The sequence below is a fragment of the Labeo rohita genome, chromosome 17 (assembly GCF_022985175.1).
Source record: "Labeo rohita strain BAU-BD-2019 chromosome 17, IGBB_LRoh.1.0, whole genome shotgun sequence".
NCBI classification, from domain to species: domain Eukaryota; kingdom Metazoa; phylum Chordata; class Actinopteri; order Cypriniformes; family Cyprinidae; genus Labeo; species Labeo rohita.
Window position 1 is genome coordinate 12,577,483 of NC_066885.1, and position 22,983 is coordinate 12,600,465.

The 22,983-nt window shown below is 36.3% G+C and overlaps 1 protein-coding gene across 2 annotated transcripts in view; it reads right to left on the reverse strand.

The window, feature by feature from the left end:
* sorcs3b (sortilin related VPS10 domain containing receptor 3b) overlaps window positions 1-22,983 on the reverse strand; it is a 74,312-nt gene that overhangs the window by 23,398 nt on the left and 27,931 nt on the right. The window contains exons 3-13 of one of the 2 annotated variants that reach the window (XM_051133857.1): window positions 18,479-18,578; window positions 18,231-18,389; window positions 17,979-18,052; window positions 13,944-14,002; window positions 10,111-10,229; window positions 8,367-8,456; window positions 8,103-8,282; window positions 5,906-6,052; window positions 4,866-4,968; window positions 2,942-3,018; window positions 2,289-2,380 (exon numbers count right to left, since the gene is read on the reverse strand). In XM_051133857.1, the coding sequence (XP_050989814.1) occupies window positions 2,289-2,380; window positions 2,942-3,018; window positions 4,866-4,968; window positions 5,906-6,052; window positions 8,103-8,282; window positions 8,367-8,456; window positions 10,111-10,229; window positions 13,944-14,002; window positions 17,979-18,052; window positions 18,231-18,389; window positions 18,479-18,578 (1,200 nt within the window). Of the gene's footprint in view, window positions 1-2,288; window positions 2,381-2,941; window positions 3,019-4,865; window positions 4,969-5,905; window positions 6,053-8,102; window positions 8,283-8,366; window positions 8,457-10,110; window positions 10,230-13,937; window positions 14,003-17,978; window positions 18,053-18,230; window positions 18,390-18,478; window positions 18,579-22,983 lie in introns of both variants that reach the window. The other variant, XM_051133856.1, reaches the window with a different exon arrangement.

Here is a 22,983-nt window from a genome sequence, read left to right on the forward strand (position 1 = left end):
TCTCTCTAGTGTTCGGTCTTACCTTTATTTTTATAGCACTTTATACAACAGAGATTGCTTCAAAGCAGCTTCATAATATTAAAAAGGAAAGTAAGCAAATCCATGATGCAAAAATGAGGTCAATCCAAATTCTGCTATAAAGCAGCTGTAAAAAGACAAATGTCATTATTCAGCTCCATTAATTTTAGTGTTAATTCAGTTCAGATCAATAACTGTGTAAAAGTTCAATTTAAGTGTAGTGTACTGCAGTAATGTAGCTATTCAGCTTGAGTCTGTAAATATTGATTTACTTAAATTCAGTAACTGTCGCCGTTGCAAGATGCATCAATTATGAACATCAGTTCCATCAAATCTACACTGACCAAAATGATAAACGCAACACTTTTGTTTTTGCCCCCATTTTTCATGAGCTGAACTCAAAGATCTAAGACTTTTTCTATGTACACAAAAGGCCTATTTCTCTCAATTATTGTTCACAAATCTGTCTAAATCTGTGTTAGTGAGCATTTCTCCTTTGCTGAGTTAATCCATCCACCTCACAGGGTGGCATATCAAGATGCTGATTAGGCGGCATGATTATTGCACAGGTGTGCCTTAGGCTGGTCACAATAAAAGGCCACTCTAAAATGTGCAGTTTTATCACACAGCACAACGCCACAAATGTCGCAAGTTTTGAGGGAGCATGCAGTTGGCATGCTGACTGCAGAAATGTCCACCAGAGCTGTTGCCTGTGAATGGAATGCTCATTTCTCTACCATAAGCCGTCTCCAAAGGCGTTTCAGAGAATTTGTCAGTACATCCAACCGGCCTCACAACCGCAGACCACGTGTAACCACACCAGCCAGGACCTCCACATCCAGCATCTTCACCACCAAGATCGCCTGAGACCAGCCACCAGGACAGCTGCTGCAACAATCGGTTTGCATAACCAAAGAATTTCTGCATAAACTGTCAGAAACCATCTCAGGGAAGCTCATCTGCATGTTTGTCATCCTCATCGGGATCTCGACCTGACTGCAGTTTGTCGTCGTAACAGACTTGAGTGGGCAAATGCTCACATTCGATGGCGTCTGGCACTTTGGAGAGGTGTTCTCTTCACGGATGAATCCCGGTTTTCACTGTACAGGGCAGATGGCAGACAGCGTGTATGGCATCGTGTGGGTGAGCGGTTTGCTGATGTCAACGTTGTGGATCAGGTGGCCCATGGTGGCTGTGGGGTTATGGTATGGGCAGACATATGTTATAGACAACGAACACAGGTGCATTTTATTGATGGCATTTTAAATGCACAGCGATACCGTGACGAGATCCTGAGGCCCATTGTTGTGCCATTCATCCACGACCATCACCTCATGTTGCAGCATGATAATGCGCAGCCCCGTGTTGCAAGGATCTGTACACAATTCCTAGAAGCTGAAAACATCCCAGTTCTTGCATGGCCAGCATACTCACCAGACATGTCACTCATTGAACATGTTTGGGATGCTCTGGATCGGCGTATACGACAGCGTGTTCCAGTTCCTGCAAATATCCAGCAGCTTCGCACAGCCATTGAAGAGGAGTGGACCAACATTCTACAGGCCACAATCAACAACCTGATCAACTCTATGCAAAGGAGATGTCTTGCACTGCGTGAGGCAAATGGTGGTCACACCAGCAGATTTGTGAACAATATTTGAGAGAAATAAGCCTTTTGTGTATATATAAAAAGTCTTAGTTTTTGAGTTCAGCTTATGAAAAATAGGGGCAGAAACAAAAATGTTGTGGTAATAATTTTGGTCAGTGTATACTATGTTTGTATATGAAGAGTTCAGATGCAAAAGCCTCTAAATCCATCTGATGTATTTCTTTAAAATTAGCATTTCTTTTTGGCTACTTTGTATAGGTTTCTATGCAAGTACTGGTACTTCTGATTGGGTTGAGGCTGGAATTTAGCGAGTTTGAAGTAAAAGTATTTGATAGATGTATACTATGTATCAGGAGCATTCACTCAGTATTACTATCTCATTTTTGACTGAGATGGCTTTTAGCTGGTTTTTGCATCTTTTAAACCACAAGAAAACAAGCCAAAGGGAACACAAATGGCAAAGTGACAGAAATGATGAAAAAAATCTTGGAATAAACCAGGCTTAGTCAGGGGACTAATTCTTCTCTGGCCTAAATGAATGAACACTATGTAATATTGATTACAAGCTGCATCACAAATCAGATTTGCAGATTGATGTTATTCAATAAAATTTGTAAGACATTTATGAATATGTTTTAGGGGAAACTGTATTTTGTCTTACCATAAATGACGTGTTGGTACAGCAGATTGCGTAACAGCTAATAAAGCCCCTCCATGGTCCAAAAACCAGACGCTGTGCTCCTCCTCAAAAATCTAAAGACAGGTTTACAGAGTCAAAAAACCTACAAGGTACTTAGGTATTCTGTCTCTTTGTATTTAGTTTCAGTTTGTTTGAGTGGTAATCAGGGATAGGGTGCTTGTAATCTTAAGACTACACTACAGTCTATAATTAAAGGGATAGTTCACCCAAAATTCTTTTGTTAATTACTCACCCTCATGTCATTTCAAACCCGTAATACCTTAGTTCATCTTCAGAACACGAATTAAGATATTTTTGGTGAAATCCAAGAGCTTTCTCACCCCACAACTACCACAATCAAGGCCCAGAAAGGTAGTAAGGAGATGTAAAGTTGTTATTTTTTAATGATGTCCTTACTAACTTTGTGGGCCTTGAATGTGTCAGTTGTGTTGCTGTCTATACAAGGTCAGAAAGCTTTCGGATTTCATCAAAAATATCTTAATTTGTGTTCTAAAGATGAACAAATGTCTTTCAAGTTTTAGAACATCATGAATGTGAATAATTATTGAGAGAATTTTAATTTTTGGGTGAACTATCCATTTAAGGAGATGACTGTGAACAGTTAAGTGGTTTACCTGTCTCCATGTGTTGCCGGCATCAGAGGAGATGAACATCCCTGTATTAGCAAAGGAAAGCTCTGGCCCAACGTTACCTGACAGAGAAAATACTGGTGGATGAGATTTGATTCTATTGCAGTTTATTACAATACAGTAAAACAGAAAATAGAAAAAAAAATGGACAAAACAAAACAAAAAACTATGAAAAAGAGATTTGTGCTACTAAGAATATTTGGATAATTGCTTATGCACACACAAGCAAGAACATAAACACATTTATAGATCTATAATGCACTACAAAGGCAAAACTATTGAATTTTGATCGTTGAACTGTAAGATTTTTAATGTTTTTTAAAGTCAGTTCTGCTCACCAAGCCTGCATTTATTTGATCCAAAGTACAGCAAAAATGGTAACATTTTGAAATATTTTTACTATTTAAAGCAACTGTTTTCTATTTAAATACATTTTAAAATATAATTTATTCCTGTGATCAAAGCTACATTTTTAGCATCATTACTCCAGTTTTCTGTGACATGATCCTTCAGAATTCATTCTAATATGTTGATTTGCTTTTCAATAAACATTTTATTATTAATATTATTATTATTATTAGCAGCAGCAGCAGCAGCAATATATAAACAAGTTGAGCACATTTTTTCTTTTTTTTGAGCAGCAAATCAGAATATTAGAACGATTTCTGAAGGATCATGTGACTGAATTAATGATGCTAAAAATTCATCTTAGAAATCACAGGAATAAATTACATTTCAAAATATTTTAAAATAACAAACAGTTATTTTAAATAGTAAAAATATTTCAAAATGTTACTGTTTTTGCTGTACTTTGGATCAAATAAATGCAGGCTTGGTGAGCAGAAGAGACTTCTTTAAAAAACAATAAAAATCTTACTGTTCAAAAACTTTTGACTGGTAGTGTAGATGATTCAAATCTGTCTTTCTCAATGCATCACATTAAGTGTGACATTGTAAAAAATAGTTTTCTTTAGTAGCTGTTTAAATCATTTTCTTTTATACCGTCACAGATTTTAATATTAAAACTATAGTAAAAAAAGAACAGTTCACAAGTCCTTTAATACAAAATTATAAAACAATCATTATAATCTTTCATAATACCCCTTATAATGATTTTGGACCATTCTTTAGACAGCAAAATTAAATGATAAAATTTGGAACTTTGTATAATAAGAAATTAAAATAAGAAATTTTGCAGCCCCCATATAGGGTCCTTGGAATAATTAAGGATGTCCAGTTTAAAAACACCTGGTCAGCAAGACCTGATTTTAGTCATTTAGGTTAACACAATAATTTAGCTACATTTGCCACTGCACAGCAGTGTGATTTTAAATCTATAATTTCCTGCTAAATTCCTGGTGCATATTGTCTGGTGGTTGTGAGTGCCCTCAAAGACCACAGTCATCATGGCGCCTGATGAGGAACGTTTGGTAAAGTGGCTGTCAGTGACAAAAAAACATATTTTTCAAATCCTATATTTATACACTCTGAGCATGGGAAAGTGATTGCGGAACAGCTGTCGGACATGACAGGCAATTATGAATGTGGAAGACACCGGTCATATTTTCTGCGTGCTCTGCATGGCTAACTTTTTGAGCGAGCATCTATCTAGTCACATGCAGGAAGCTATTTGGGCTTGAGTTTTGAAGATAACTTTATAATGAATCTGACAAGCAGAAGAACAGAGTGAAATGAGTTTTTGTTCCAATCATGCCAAACTCTGCTGCTGAAAAACAAAGATGTAACAACTTGAAAGCCATGATTTGGCCACTCAAACTCCATCTGCATTTAAAAGCATGCACATTTATACCCATTTTTCATTCTAATTTAGCAGAAGCTCCTGAGGGACTCGAGATGCCACAAGCATAAAACAATAAAAGAAGTGGCACAGTTACACACACACACACACCTGTGGCCACTATAATCCCCGGAGCAGAGTGTTTGGTGGAGATGGTGTCAGGTGTGTAGGGGTTTTCAGACATCTGCAGGTGAAGGTGCAGGGAGCACGACGGCTGAAAATTAGAACATTACACAGTAATAAATTATATTTCACTACATTTCCATCTATCTACATAATCTCCCCTGCATCAACCGACTGTAGCATCAGCTTTCAAAAACCGTGAAAATGAATCCGCTTCGGCTCTCTGCGCTTTTGTCCGTATTTTTAGTATCCCTTACAATTAGTGTGACCCAGTTTTTTGTAAACGCAAAATCAAATCTTTGATTTCCAAGCTTTAGAAAATCATAATTACGCCAATTAGAATTCAGTGTCAATACAGTGTCAAAAATCAGTACAGTTAAATGCAATCAACCACCTAGTGATTCAAAACATATTTTATATGCAAGCAGCAAACTTTTGTTTTTTGTGCACAAGCGTCTGAATTCTCATACCTGCGGTTGTTTAAAGTTGGTAATAAGTCCCAAAATACCCAATGCACAGGGACTAGAAATAAAAACTTGTTTCATCTTGTCTTTCTAAAGAATGACAACATGTGTGCAAACTCAGAACCCACTGTTGCTTGGTGCAGCAGGAAAAAAAGGTAATTAAGACTTTCTGAGATCTACTGATAAATGGACTCCAGTTGTTCAATGTATGTCTTAATTGAAATCACCAATCTTCCAGAACAGTGTAAAACATCAGTGAAAGTCATTACAAAGATACAGAGAAGGTAGTGTGTCTTAATCAAACCATCAGAAAGCACTGAATTCAGAGCTATTGTTTGGTAGCTGGCAGTTCACCCTCATTGCACTGAGACTAAAGGAGTTCCTCTCGGCAGGGCTCCACTGTAAAAATGCATCAAACGAAAACAAAGTATATATATATTTATATATTTATGCAAAGTAGTATATCACCTAGGTTTATGTTGGTGATCTATGCCTTTTTTTGGCGACATCTTCATGTTTAGTAGAACATGTGTATCTGGATGTATTGAGTCTAGTGGTTCTCACCAGGTTGCAGTTGATGTCATGTCCTGTGGTGTCTTTTGCCGGAGGCTGAAGTAAGCTCCATGTCTGGCCTTTGTTGTAGGTGATGTACGTTCTCATCTGTGCGTCTTCTTTCTTGTTTGCTATGATCAGTCCGCTGACACCTGCCACCTTTACAGCACAGGACAAAAATGACTGAGCTCAGATAATTGAATTTTCATTTTTTCTTTGTTCAAAATAATAATAATAACCGGCAAAATACCGGAACCACAGGTGAGAACCCATGAAAAGCATTATAGTGGGTTTGCACTTACATTACGGTTTATTCAGTTACCCAGATACACGGTCATATTGGAGATACTTGGATATAAACAACAACACTTGATTGCACGGTTAATGTACTACTGAATATGTTATTCTGTTAATGCTGTCTAAACCACGGAAAAAAACGTGTGGAAGCTGCTAAATTATATAGAGGAGGACTTAGTAATCAGGAAAGGGCACAATATTTTGACAAACCAAAGTTAATAGGTGGTATAGATACGCACAAGCAGTATCAATTACGATTTTAGCCTAATATTTCACCTACCTGACCGGAAATGATGAAAACAAAAACCACAAACACCTTTTGTTCTTCAGTTTTTTTGCACTCTTTTCCTTGAGTTGTTATAACTTTTGTCAGTCTATAGTACTCCAAATGTTTTTCCTGGTCCGATTGATTAGTACAGCCCAAAACATGACAATAATTGACCATTTTCAGCAGCAATAATCAGCTAAATTTGCAAGTTCTGTTCAGTTCAGTGGCATTGTTTACATTCAGTGCTGCCAATAATAAGGTCGATTGTTGACGCATCGTGAAAATACTCTATTTGACCATCACCATCCAGAGGTGGATACGTATTAATCTTGCATTAATGTGTGTATTACATTTTACTATTGTATATACACTGACATTATTTATTTTATTGAAAGCAGCCATGCTAAAAAAAAAATACAACTACCACTACAATACAATACACTCTTCGCTGATTGGCTTGCGAAAGAACACGTCATGCAAATTTTCCACTTGAGTTGCAATTTTTCAACTATCTGAAGATGCGATAGAGGCAAATATCGTGCATTCGTGGCAAACACATTTCACGTAGATCACATCATTGCATTGATTTTGTATGTAATCTACTCGTGCAAATAATTAAATTTGCGTTTGGTGTGAACACCATTTAAAAATCAAAAAGCATAGTGGTATTGTGAATTCACAAAGCTTGGGATTCAGTTAAATAAATATATGCGCTGTAGGTTTAATATGCGCTTTATATGCGTGTAGGTTACTTGCATCTCAGAGCAGCTCCGTTCACAATGCTGCTCCACACAAACAATTATCAATTTTATATGCGTGGACCATCTCAAACTCAGTCTCTACATATGCTGTGATATGATATGCGAGTCATACATATGTGAGTTGCTTATAACGTTAATGTAGGAACAATGTATACTATTCCATCAGATTTATGAGATAAATCATTTATTAACATACACCACAGAAGAATATATCATCTTTCTAAATATGCTAATTGTTCATTGCGACTTCAAAATTTCTATCATAAAGAAGTGGCCAAATATTAAAGATTAAGTGGACATTTGAATTAAATGTTATTTATTAGGTCTATTTTTATTACCACAAAAAAAATAAATAAAATTACTTTGATTAATCATCAGAATAATCTACCGTTTACTCAATTACAAAAATAATTAGTGACTAAATAATAATAATAATATTTTTGTACTGTTAGGATGACTATTATTACACAAGTATTATCAGTACTTTTGTATTATCAGTACTTTTTTTTTTACTATTAGAGACACTACTCTGTTTTTTGCAGTGATGAAAAGGAGGAGAACGAAAGGGTATCAGGTTCTACATTATTGCAGATAAGCCTCGCTTCTCTTTGCATTTTTGCTTACACTTCAGTTTCTGTATGTTTTGAGTTGTTCTCATTATCAGATTTTCGTCTTCTCTTTGTATTCATAGTGTTTAATGGCATAACTTCAAACACTGCTGTTTTGTGCTGCATCGCAATGTTCCCTGTTCTACTTTCAAAAATTCCTGGAGAAAGCCAAGCTAATTATGGAAGTTTTCCTAATTGCACACAATATGCATTTGTGAACATTCAAGATGGTCAACTTCTTAAACTTAGTTGGCAAAAACATCATATTCGCAGACCTTGTAGACATCCACAATGAGGTTTCCCGCGAGGCCGCGGGAGGTACGGAGGTTTGGGAGCGAGCGGGTGAAGTAGACTCCAGGTGTGTCAGAGATGTACAGACTGTAGGTGTCATTTTCGTTCCACTCCTGCACTGCTGCCAGCACTTGCCCCTCATCTGTACTGACAATGTGCATGTCCTGCACAGAGAACAGCTGTTAGGGCCGCATACATTTTATCTGACAACTTATTTGTGACAGCTAGTGCTGTGTCATGTATCTTACTTTGGGTAGACAGTATTTAGGGAGCTGTATGGTCCTGAAGGGCCCTCGCTGATAGGACACAAAGTATGTAGTTCTTCCTGCTGTGGTTAGCTGACAAACACACACAGAAAGTCAGAGAAAACACAGTTACAAGGATTTACAACAGATCAGCACTTCACACCAGTCAGAACCCATGTTTGCTTGTCTTTTATAGAGGGGACTTATTTTTTATTTAGTTCATGATTCGATTTTTTTAGTGTTTCAGAACGGCTTGATTCATAGTAAATGCCGTGATCTCTATCTCTAAATGTGCTGTGAGCATTTGGGTACACAGTTTGTGCCATTCACATCATTTCTAACATTTTTGTGGACAGATAATTACAGCATTTCACTAGATGTGTAATGAAACACATTTGTAAACCTGTTTTCACCAAAACTGCAGTTTCCACCAAAATAAAAGCCAGAGGGTTTTCCAGCATCTTTTGCATATTTGAACCCTTTCCAGCAGTGACTATATGATTTTGAGATCCATCTTTTCACACTGAGGACAACTGAGGGAGCCAAACACAACTATTAAAAAAGGTTCAAACATTCACTGATGCTCCAGAAGCCACGATGCATTAAGAGCCAGGGGGTGAAAACTTTTGAACAGGATGAAGATGTCCAAATTTTTCTTATTTTGTTGAAATATCATTTTTTCCCATTAGTACTGCCCTTCAGAAGAAACAGAAGATACTTGCATGTTTCCAGGAAGACAAATTAAGTACAATTTACCTTGATCTTCAAATATTATTCAAAATATATTCAAAAAGTTTTCACCCCCCAGCTCTTAATGCGTCATGTTTCCTTCTGGAGCATCAGTAAAAGTTTGAACCTTTTTTTAATAGTTTTGAAGGGTGTTATTTTATCTTGTGGACTATATGTAAACATCTTTTATGTAAAATATCTTACTTAATATCTTACTTAAAAATAACATGCATTTTGTATGATCTCTCTTATTTTGTTAAAATTATTCACTATTTCATAAATTCTCCAAGAGGTTCTTAAACTTTTGCATGCCACTGTACAATCGCAATATCTAGTTCCTTCAGTTCAACATCACAAAAATCCAAAAAAGCATTTGGGTTGGAAACTATTGTTTTGGTCAGACCGAAATAGAATATTTAAAGTGCAATGTAAACGTATTGAATGTTAGCAAAATCTGACCCACACACTTGCGCATGTTGTACACACTCTTATCGAGTAGATTGTAGCTATTAGGCTGTAAACATAGTGCATTAAAGCTCTAATGCCTCGATTGATCCAGTGTCAATAGAGCTTGGATGTCCAAAGAATGAGGCTGTGTGTGTAAGTGTGTGTCCCCACTTTTACAGGGTGAGGATGGCACTACACTGTGTTTTTCCTGCGAGAGGTGTGGGGTGTCAGACAGTCTCTTGTTCCTGTGCTTTTTGAATCAATAACCTCATTATTCTCTGTCAACTCAAATCCAACAGCTTCAAGCAACAAAAGTCAAAAGAAAGTCGCTTGTATTGACAGAGGAGGGTCCAGGTTTGGGATTCTCACTCAAAACCGTGTCCTGTCCTCCCCTGGCCCGCTGTTAAAGATGGAGAGGCTGGTTTCAATGGTTATCACTCACTTACACGCCACTGACAGAGATAAAAGGAGAGCTATAAAAAGAGTCAGAGATTACCGTGACACACACACGCACACACTTTTTGGTATCACATACACTTATGTGCTTTATGTAACACACACACATATGTACCTGTAAGAAGATGTATTGGTCCTGCACTACGAGCGAGTTGGTGTCAATTCGGCCGCTGAATGGATACTGCCTACCCTCCTCAGAACACTTTTGTGCTCGGCAGGTAATATACTGCATTTCTGTGAGACACACACACAAATTTATCAACACAGGATACGCTTGTGCACAAGAACGCCTTGATCTACACCAAACAAAAAACAGATGATCAATATCTCTCACTCTCGCCGACACACACACACCCACACAACAAACACAATCTAGAACCTACACACAAACTTCCCACACATCTCTATGTCTAGCCAAATTAATCTGTGCTCTCCATTATCAGTCTCTCTACTAGCTATCCATCCTCACTCAGAAGGGAGAGAAAGAGGGGAGAAAGCAAAGAGAAAAAGAAAATAAGAGTCCAACAAAGAATCAACAGAACTTTTTTTAAATTGGTTTTAGGGTTCCTATGCAGTAAAAAGAAGACAGAGTATGCCTCATTTAGTTTTTTACAAAAGAAAATTAAGAATTAAAAAAAAAAAATTCATGGCAGCTGTTAAGTAATTGTCAAACATGACTCAGTAAATTAAAGGTGGACTTTTTTATAATGCAAAACGCAGGTTATAAGCATTTTAGGTTTCTTCTCGCTTTATTTTTAGCTCAGTACTGCATAGCCTTAAGGACCTTTGCAAAAATAAAAAATATACAGACTTTTATGTGGACACCATTAAACTTAGCATATAGGACAATGCACACTGTTGTGCCATCAGTCTATTTCGCAGTGTGGTTTCTTGTCCGCCACAGAGTACGCATTAAAGAGGCCTTGAAATATGACATACTGCCCTAACAAAAGCCAAATTTTGAACACTTTTTTATAGACCCTTGAACTTGGCAAATAGTACAATGTACACGTTATGCCATCAAGCCATTTTGTCTCATGATTTCTCCACCACCACAGAGGATGTGTTAAATTGTACATTAGGCCTTGATATTAGAGGTACTATCATAAGGAAAGCCAAATTTTGAGCAAATAGATGTCTATTCATTCATGTGCATCCATGCTCTTGTTTCTTCATAGCAAGATGGCACTGGTGCACAAAGGAAATTAGTTATATAAAACTAAAAATTGTAATGCATAAGCATGCAAAAAAATCCCATGTGCATGTGAATAGTTTCTCAAGGGGACAAAAAAAAGTTGTCATGCAAAATTTTGTGCATGCAAAATTTATTGTAGGGGCTATGTATGTTATGGAAGCCTATTTTCACCACTGAATAAAAAATTAAAAAATGTTATTGCACTTTTTATCTCACAATTCTGACTTTTTTCTCAGAATTGCATGATATAAACTTGCCATTGTGAGTTATTGCAAGATAGTTCTGTGAAATAAAGTCGCAATTCTAAAAAATAAAGTCGCAATTACAAGATATAAACATAATTCTTACTTTTTCCTCACAATTGCAATTGTTTGTTTGTTTTTAGAATAATGAGATATAAACTTAAAATTAGTTATAAAGTCCAATTTTGAGGGAAAAAAAGACTATGTTCTCAGAACTGCAAGTATATATCTCACAATTCAGAGAAAAAAAGTCAATTGTGAGATATAAACTCGTAATTCTGACTTTTTTCAGAATCATCTCGCAATTTTGTCTTTATAACTAGCAATTGCAAGTTTATATCATGCAATTCTGAGAAAAAAGTAAAAATTTCTAAGTTTGTATAATGCAATTCTTAGAAAAAAGTCAGAATTGCGTGATGTAATTGTGAGATAAAAAAGTTGCAATTACCTTTTTTATCTTTTATTCAGTGGCGGAAATAGGCTTTTTATAGTGTGTTGTTACTTCGAGAAAATTGATGAAAAAAAAACACGCTAAGAAAATAAATATATTTACAAATGACTGTAATATATAGAAAATATAAAGCTGAAAATAATGCTGTATGAATTATTCATGTTAAATATAGTCTGAAAATCTACTGAGAGGTTTGGAAATTTGAGTCTGGAAAAGTATGGAATTTTGAAATGGAAAATTTGTAGGATCCCTGATGGTAACACTAAACAACATAAGTAACTATTTTAAATAATTTTTGTTATATGTTTTAAGATCAAATCTAAGGAAGGAGTTCTTTTTACATGACATTAATGGATACTGGGTTTAGAAATTGAACTTTAAAGGACAACTTTTATGCCCCTTTTTACAAGATGTAATTTAAGTCTCAGGTGTCCCCAGAATGTATCTGTGAAGTTTAAGCTCAAAATACCCCACAGATCATATATTATATCATTTTTAAAATGCCCATTTTGAGTGGAAGCAGAAACACGCTGTTTTCATGCATGTCTCTTTAAATGCAAATGAACTGCTGCTCCCCACCCCCTTTTTCAGAATAAAACTCTGCCTTTACAGCTTGTACCTCACATACTCTGCCAAAAAAACATCTGTTTGATTATTATGTCTATCACACTGATATTATGTACTAGTTTATACTAATATCCGAAGCACTCGTACAGAAAGTGGCTGTCACACGGCATGTGAGTACAAAACTAAGTTCTCTTTCATGTCTTGTTGCACTTAATCTGTCAAATACACACAAGTTTATGTTAAAAGCACAAAAGAGTTACAAAAACAATTGTGAAGGTAAACAGCTGGGAAAGAAATTGCATGTTTACATTAGATCTGTGTGCCAGCAGAGTAATAAGGCTGGGACTCTAAATAGTGTTCTGTGCTCATCTGTGCAGCCAATGACTAAACAGTTAGCATGCTTTGCTCAAACTTTTGTTATGGCGTTAGAACTGCTACACCATTGTGGAAAACAATGATGGCACAGTATATTATAAGTATATTTTTGTTTTCTAGAATTCATTTTAGGTAAATACCCGGTGTTCTTTTTGTTTTCTGTTTCATAAAATATCCTTTTACTGTTCCAGTGTGAGAAACCACTGCAGTGCATGAGTGAACTGTCCAAATGAATCAAACTGAATCATGAACAGTTTCAGGCAAACCCATTTGACTGATTAAATCAAAAGAGCGATTTATTTGCAAATCTGGCATCACTCGCTCTGATTCTAAACAGCTGATAGAAAACATAAGTCATATGAGGATTTATAAATAATGTTCTACAGGGGCACAGTGGTATTTTACTGTTAAAAGGGTCTAGAGACACCCTTTGAAATGCAGTTAACTAAATTCCTCTTCCTGTCATTCCAATTCAACTTCCTTCAGGGTGTGGATATTTTGCAGCTCATGAATCAAAAAGGAGCCAATTCTTCAATTCAGAATTTTGCCCAACTCTGAATCCACATGCCTGCTCTACTGTGAAGGCATGGATAGATAGATGGCCTATTAAATTTCTTCTTTTTAACAGATTGAAAGAACAGGTTCAAATCCTTCTTTTAGAAGGGGTTTGATTATTACCGCCTGAAAACTGAAGAAGCTTTTGCCACCTTCTCCATTTGCCTGCTTCAAATTTAATTTGGTGTAACCACTGCATCACTCATAACACATTTAAATGTATTATTGTTGTTAGACTGTCCGTAGCTCAGGGCCTGTTGTGTTGTGTCAGGCTCATATCAGTAGAGTTTAATGCACAACACTGTCCCACAAGGATAAAACATAAGCGCAACAGTCTGCCAGAACGAAGCCAGAACCATTTACTATTGAATTTACTGTTGTCCACAATTCATCTGTTCATTTTTCACTGCGACACAGGGAAAAAAAAAAAAAAAAAGCATAGGAGGCTGGGGACAAGGTAAGAAAGACAGGGCGAGTGCACTAGGAGGGGAGGAAGAGAGAAAGTGAAAAAGCAGGAGAAAGAAAGACAAAGAGCAAAAGAGGGAAAAGAGACTAACGTCCACTGTCAGTTCGAGCCTCGATGTGCACCAGGTCTGCCTCTTTATCCAGACCACTCAGCGCCCTGAAAATGAAAAAAAGAAAAAGACAGAAAACAAAAAAGAACAGAAGAGAGGAAAACAATCAGGAAGGGCTCCAGTGGAGAGGAGATGAAGAAGGAAGGAAAGAGAAGGAGGTGCCAGCAGGGGACGGACGGATGAGTACGGTAATAGCATGAGAGTGATGGAGTGATGGAAGAGAAGAGGGGAAGGATGGAGGGGTAGTGATGGACAGCATAATTCCACTGCTCCAGTAGGAGACAGTCTGTCTCCAGTGAATCCTTATTGTTGCTCTGATAGCAATTAATCACACACACACAAACACACAGAGCTCACTCCCACAAACCATTCTCCATCGCATACACACTTTCATTTCGTACCTATTTTCACCTGTGACGCACATCATATCCTCTTTCTGAGGTTTTTAATCATCCCAACGTCTTGTCTTTTGTCATCCATATTTTCTTCTGAGACAGTTTGAACACAGTCGCAATCTGATATTAAGTCGTTCTTACAATCCAAAATTAAACCTTTCAGTAAAAATCTGATATTTCACCTCTACAGAGCCCTAGTTTGATATTGAGCCACATTTACACTCTCAATCTGAGATTAATATTAATCTCGGTCTGAATTCGAACATCTCTGTCATTGCATGTCTGATATTAAATCTCTTCTTCTAAACTTTCTATCAGTTCTGGCAATAAAATCCCCTTAACATGCGTCTTTCTTGAGATCACAATGTAATTTTTTTGTCATCTCGACATGGACGTTTTTACACGATCTTGACTTGAAAATGACATGTTGCTCACCATTTCTACGGTCAGCTGCAAACTGCAGAAAACCCGGGCCCTCGAGTTGGCAGGCAATGAAATTAAAGATAAAGTTGTAGCCCCAATCTCAAATGTCAGACTGTGATTTGGAAGTGGTCCATCACTGACAGTCATTGAGATATATCAGCTGGAGTGAGCTCCTGATGAAAGTAAAACCAATTTGCTCAACTACAATGCAGCGTTACTATATATGTTTTTGAAAATATGAGTTTAGTATGATTTTTAAAAAAAGAAATTAAAGCGTTTATTATAATGCGAGGATGCATTAAATTGATCAAAAGTGACATTTATAATATTGGAAAAGATTTATATTTATTTACCAAAGAATCCTAAGAAAAAAGTTTTTTTTTTTTTTTCAAATGTTTCAAAACATTTTAGAATGATTTCTGAACGATTATGTGACACTGAAGACTGGAGTAATGATGCTGAAAATTCAGCTTTGCATCATAAATGACATTTTAAAATACATAAATATAGAAAATAGCTATTCTAAATTGTAATATTTTACATTTTTTAACATTAGAACAATAGTGTGTGCTTGAAAATGCCATCTGTTACTTCCAGAGACAAACATGATGAAATATTTTTTAAAAAATAAATGTTTTGTTAAGTCAAGAAAATTAAGTAAAAAAGGTTTTACAACAAGGTTTAATTCTTTAAAGGAGAAGTCCACTTCCAGAACAACAATTTACAAATACATTACTCACCCCCTTGTCATCCAAGATGTTCATGTCTTTCTGTGACATGACTGTCTGTGATGTGACTCAAGGAGAACGAGTCGTCTCCGAGAGTGATTCGTTCATTCACGCATGTGCAACATCCTATTAGGTTCTGTACTGGAATATGTTCACCTGTTTCGAGTCTTCAGGTTTTTCAAGTCGTTCGTACATCTTATGTCTCGAAGACTCAAGAGATGAACTAATCAATTCTTTTTCCGGCTCACACTGCATTGGTTGAGCGTACGGGGCTGTCACGTGATGAACAAACGACTCAAACCCGAAAAACTTGTCAGATAAGAGGTGAGGTGAGCTAATCATAGACTAAAGACCCAGGTAAACAATGAATTAATCTCTTCTGTTTTTTATAGCATTTTAGTTTTGTCTTGTTTGTAGTGTGATCAACGTTTGTGTAAGCAGTAGATGTGTTAGGGAAGTAACACGTAACATTTTTATTATATTTTGCTGAAATGAACAAAATGACTCAAAAAAAGATTGGTTAATTTTGCTGAACGAGACTCAAAGGTTCGAGTTGGTAAAATGATCCGAACTTCCCATCAGTACTACGAATCACATCTAAGTTCATCGTCTGTGTACTCCGGCTAAAAAAAAAGTAGAGTATGGCAAAAAACTCCATCTTATTTTCTCCTACAACTTCAGAATAGTCCGACATCGTTGTACCTTTTTGTTTGTAAACAGCATTTGACTTACTTGCACTTTCTTCTTTCTTTGCACGTTCGCTTTGTAAACACTGGGTCTGTAGTTCCGCCTACGTTCGGCGTGAACTTTCGACATGATTCAATACGTAGCGTCGTGAACGCGCATCCCAGAACCTGTGCTACACAAGCTTTTGTGCTTAAAAAGTATACAAATTTTTATTTTTCCAAAAAAATGACTGATCGTTTTGTTCGATAATACCCTTCTTCCTCGGAGAGCCCTTTGAAGCTGCATTTAAACTACATTTTGGAAGTTCAAAATTTGGGCACCAATCAAGTACATTATATGAAGAAAAATCCTGAAATGTTTTCCTGAATTTCTTTACGACTGAAGACAGAAAGTCATAAACATCTTGGATGACAAGGGGGTGAGTAAATTATTTGTGAATTGTTGTTCTGGAAGTGGACTTCTCCTTTAACATAAATTATTGCATTAGGTATAACAAAGTAACAACCTGATTATTGATACCAGATAATTATTAATTTATAAATATAATTTACTTGAACCTAAAATGCCAAAAAAGTAAAAGTATGCGTAGAAATGAACAGTAATCAAGATTAACAAATGCTGTAAATGTTTTGTTAGTCCATGACACATAATGCAGTATCTAGTGTAAGCATTGCAAGGAAAGAAATTGTTGAATAAAGTCGTTAGTTTTTTTTTTTTTTTTTTTTTTTTTTGCACATAAAAAGTATAAAAAGTAATAACTTCATACCATTACGATTGAACCACTGATGTCACATGGACTATTTTAACAATGTCCTTACTACCTCTTCTGATCCTTGCAGGGCCAGAAAGCTCTCGGATTTCATGAAAAATTCCTTAATTTGTGTTCCGAAGATGAACAAAGGTCTTACGGGTTTGGAACGACATGAGGGTGAGTAATTAATGACAGACTTTTCATTTTTGGTTGAACTATCCCTTTAAAGCACTTGTCAAAATCTCAGTCTGAAAATAACCCCTCTTTCAAATATCTGTCTGAGATTCAACATCTCTCTCAATCCCATACAGACATTAAACTCAGACTTGGATAATTGAAGGAGGGGGTTAAACATTCCTCTCAAACCCATACTGATACTGAGACCTATTATAGTCTGAGGTTAAACTTTTCCATTTTTCCTTTTCTGTAGTCACCAAACCCTACACAGCAGGGCTTCGGTGACACAAACACAATCAGAACAGCGTATGTATGTGTGTCGCAGTACAAAGCAGCAAAAAAAAGATGTATTATATATTTTTTGAAAGGATGTAGAGAAATGTGTGTGTGCATAGGGACTTAAACCCAGGGGTGAAGACATGTTGTTGGTTGTCTCCACAGCTCATCGAGCATGTGACAGGCAACCAGTTATTTTGACTATTCCTCACACAAACACACAAACTCACACTGAAGGGATTAAAATATAAAACCTGATCAAAATTCCACACATACACTAATATGAAGCGCAGGGGAGAGAGGAAGTGATATGACAGCGAGATAGATGGAGGTAGATAGAGAAAGAGAGAAGGGAAAGAGACATACAAAGTGTGTATATGTAAGTTTATCAGTGTATTGGATGTAGAGAGTGGGTTTAATATTGGATTAATTTTCAGCGTGTGATTCTGTGTGTGCGCATGCAGGTATATTCTTGCAGTCAGATTAATTTTCAGTGTGAAATTGCACTGTAGGCGTGTTATATGAGATTGATGATCAGTAAAAAAATTACTCTGCCTGTGCGTGTGTGTGTGTGAGAGAGTCGTACCAGTAGAATCGCCCCGGAGTTACTCTCTCATGAACGAGAATCCACTTTTTACCAAAGTCCACCGAGCTATAAAGCTGCAGTCCAAAGAGAAATAGACACATTCACTGTAAGATCCCTAACTACAGCCAACAAAGGTAATTATCTTGCTCACACTTAATTATCCACATTATCTGCTTTTAATTGTTCAGTAGAAGTAGAAACCCTTGTGGTGTGCAAGTGTGTGTGCGTTTGTGTGTGTGTGTGTGTACCTACCCTCTGATCATGGCTATAGGCCAGTATCCAATTCTCCTGAGTCGGGTGAAACAGAAGACTCATGATATAGAAGTTAATATTGAACTTTTGAAAAGTGGCTCCTTCATCAGAACTGATAAGTAAACTACTCTCCACCTCCGGATCAGATAAAATCAGGATCTGAGGACGAGGAAGAATTATATTAGCTTGATATTTTCTATCCGACAGTTTTATAAGTCCATATCTCTGTTGCATTTGCACACACTCACCTTCCTCTTATTGGTCGGACAGACGTACAGATAGCTCAGCATTGTTCTGATCATCACTTTGTCTGTCAGCTTCTCGTATGTCGTCCCAAAATCTACTGACCTACGAATACACACAAAGGTCACTGATGTGATACCTATATTTTTTATCTATTAATTTCTTTTAAATAAGAAAACACTTTACATTGGTTAACATTATTTTAAGGTATAGTTCACTCAAAAATGAAAATTCTGTCATTAATCACTCACGTTCAATCACTCACGTTGTCGTTCCAAACCCGTTAAACCTTCGTTTATCTTTGGAAAACAAATTAAGATATTTTTGATGAAATTCGAGAGCCTTCTGACCCTGCATAGACAGCAATACGTTCTATGCAGGGTCAGAAAGCTTTCTGATTTCATTAAAAATATATTTTTGTTCTGAAGATGAGCGAAGGTCTTACGGGTTTAGAACATGAGGGTGAGCAATTAATGACAAAATTTTCATTTTTGGTTGAACTCTGATTTAAGTTGAATCCCTTTAACATGAATTAACAAAGAAATATACTTCTAAATCATTTATTAATCCTAGTTAATGTAAATTTCGACATTTATTGATATTGATATGGTGCCCCGAGTTTGAACTTCCAAAATGCAGTTTAAATACGGCTTCAACAAGTAATGGAACCTTCTTCATACAATGACTTGAATACACCTCTTCTATGATTTAATTTTTTACGTGTGACTCCTCCAAAACTATGACATTCATAGGTTAGTAATTTGTTTTGTTTGTAATGTTTGTAATGGTTGAAAACATCTTGAAAAAAAAAATTTCCCACAAACTTTGTATGTATTCAAATTGTATAATATCCAAGGTACACATTTCTAGTAATTGTGAAGTTAATTCTAATATTGAATTTTCAGAAAGTTTTGGAATATTTGTCCTCTCCCCAAATTTGTCACTGATGATTTTATATATATTAAGCTTACTGATATTTTAAATATTATTGTGGGTTCCAATAGATAGAAGAAGGATCTTAGTACCAATTCTGTAGAATGGCCCGTATATGAACATATGCCAAAATAATAATTTGGTCCAGTACAATGTACACTGATACAAGAAACATGTACAAGAAAAATGTCACCTGATGATTACACCACATGAGTCATTACACATACATTTTAAAATGGCATAGAAGTTTTTCAAAACAATGTGAAAGCAATAAAAAGCATATTTCTAGGCGCCTGAAACATCTTCAGATTTTCCTTGTAAGATGTTTCCTTTTCTTTATTGTGGAAAGCCGTGTGTCATTGACCCACAGAAACATTTGATTTCAAACAAAGCACAAACCAAAGTGAAAACAAAAAAGAAGAGCTGAGGATTTTTTAAGGCATTCGGCTTGTCCTAACCGAGTGTGAGACTGCATCATTTAATTTTCCTGTCTTCACTGAAAGTGCAAAAGCGACAAAAGAGCCATTAAGAACATATGTTGTGTTGAATATACTATACAGCTACTGTATATGGATAAGATTTTGGACCGGTTCGATTTCACAAACTGCTACCCGGAATGACAGAATCAGAAACCAAATCCCTTGTTGCCATCACAGCCGGTTAGGAAAAACCCCAAATAATATGGACATGTGGACACGGTCTTTTGGCTTTTTATTAGACAGGCACAATAAAGGGTGACAGGAAGCATCATGGGCCATGTTAGAACCCGCATCCTCCACACGAGCACCGTAACTCGACGTGTCAGGAGCACAGCGTGCCGCATCTGCGGCGAAGCTGAGATTTTTCATTGGCGTAATTAACCGAAGCTGTTGTGTATGCGTACGTCTCCGTTCCATCGGAACTCATTAACAGCGTCTCTTCTCCAGCAGGTACGACAGCCGACAGGAGAGTCTGCCGTACTCTTACAAGTATAATAACGCTAATGGTTTTAGGCCAGACAGTTACGCGGTGCGGTGCTGGAGAAACACACGTGTATGTGTCGTCTGAAGCATTATCTCCTCGAGTGCTCGTCTCTGAATGCGCTGAGAGTGCTCATACTCTGACACTTTTACCATCGGATACAATTACACGGCCGTTCTGAGCTGTTGAGGTTATTTGGGTTGTGTAAGCTGTAGTGGCACAGGTGAAGAGGAAGATGGTTCTCTGAGCGCCCTCGAACGGCGCTGAGTGCCTGCCCTAAAAAGCTCCTCTGACGTTTCTGGTCCGGTCAGCCTCCCTCTCCATCTCTCTCCTGTGCTCTGTACTCAAGAGGACATTACTTCTCCTCTCAGGACAAATATGCCTGGGTACGCGTGTGCGATTTAACAATCGCATGGGCAGGCTGGATACTTTTTAAAGCATGTATCTTTATTTTAAAACACAGGAGAGTGTGATTAACTAGCTCCTCTGAATGAGCCGTGATTTGTCTTCATATTTTTTTTCTCCTTTTATGCCGCCAACAGCAACATTCATTAATCATTCATACTGTTATTACCGACATCATTTACTACAGCCTGCAAGCTGAGCTTTAACATTCACCTCTTTTAATAACACGACGCCACATTCCTCCCCCCGCTACTGTCTCTCTCTCTCCTTCTTCCATTCACTCTCTCTTTGTTCCTCCTTCTCTCCCATTCCTCTACTTTCCTCTTCCTCATTTCCTGTTTATGCCATTTCTGTTTGTGGAAGTTTGATAATGGCTTTCTGTTTTTTCTCTTTGTAAACCTCCCCAGCTCACCTCCCTCTCTGAGTGACACACACCAGGAGAGGAAATCTCATCAGGGCTTGCAGCCAAAAAGAAATTAAACAAAGCCTTCCTTCAAGGTGATTGCAGTGTGTATGTGTGTGAGCGCGTGTGAGCGTTTGTGTCTATGCGCGCGTTTGCAGTGATGGCATGTTGATAAAGGATGATGTCATATTACATATCTCCCAAAACATATCAAGTAGTCTGTTTAATTACTGCAACATTGTTTTCATTATTATTTTAATTAAAATGGACAAAAGTCCATCTACCTATCAGCTGTACTGATGATGATCATGTTGTGCTTGTGGCAACAATTACTCTGTAGTTCAGTTCCTTTTACATTCTGGTGTTATTTATACAGTTTTTGTGTAAGTCACAACTTTAATAAGTGGTAAAAATCAAGCACAAAACTATAATAGAGTAAATGAAAGCAATTCAATTTAAGATGTAGGGAGGTGGTTATATTCCTACAAAGGCGTTTTAGTGCCATGTTAAAAAATAAAAAAATCTAAAATTACGAGATGGAAGCGGAATATTTTGGGAACAAAGTCAAAATATTTTGAGAAGAAAGTCGAAATGTTTCAAGAATAAAGTTGAAATTACAAGAATAAAATTGAATTTTTCGAGAATAAAGTCAAAATGTTTCAAGAATAAAGTTGAAATTACGAGAATAAAGTCTAAATGTTTTAAGAATAAAGTCGAAATAATTCAAGGATAAAGTTGAAATTATGAGAATAAAATAAAAATGTTTTGAGAATAAAGTAAAAATAATGAGAATAAAGTTTACATTTTTCGAGAATAAAGTTGAAATGTTTCAAGAATAAACTGAAAATTACAAGAATGAAGTCAAAAGTTTTCAAGAATAAAATCGAAATTACGAGAAAAATGTTTTAAAAAATGCCAGTCAAAATGCCTCGAGAATAAAGTTGAAATTATGAGAACAGTCTAAATGTTTTGAGAATAAAGTCGAAATTACGAGAATAAAGTCTAAATGTTTTGAGAATAAAGTCGAAATTACGAGGATTTAAGTCGAAATGTTTCAAGAATAAACTTGAAATTACGAGAATAAAGTCTAAATGTTTTGAGAATAAAATTGAAATTACAAGAATAAAGTCTAAATGTTTTAAAAATGCCAGTCAAAATGCCTCGAGAATAAAGTTGAAATTATGAGAATAGTCTAAATGTTTTGAAAATAAAGTCTAAATATTTTAAGAATAAAGTCGAAATTACGAGAATAAAGTCAAAATTACGAGAATAAAGTCTAAATGTTTCGAGAATAAAGTTGAAATGTTTCGAAATGTTAAAAAAAAAAAGTTGAAATTACAAGAATAAAGTCTAAATGTTTTGAGAATAAAGTCAAAATTACGAGAATAAAGTCGAAATGTTTCAAGAATAAACTTGAAATTATGAGAATAAGGTCAAAGGTTTTGAGAATAAAGTTAAAATTGTGAGAATAAAGTCTAAATGTTTTGAGAATAAAGTTGAAATTACGAGAATTAAATCTTAGCAATTAAAGTTAATAATATTTTGAGATTATAGCCTGTGCATGCAAATGGCCCGGATTGGGAGTACCTGGCAAGAAGTTGCCAGGCCCCCGGAATGTATTTAAATATATGTGGGATTATTAGCAGAAACCATACCTTGTGTTATACTCACAGGGACAGTATGCTTAGAAATAATATCATAATAATCATGTCTTCGATTGCATTCATTATTTGTAGTGCGACAGCCACCCAATAATAGCAATAAGCTTTGTGCTTTTGGTACTTTCAATATAACACAAAGTCTCAGCTT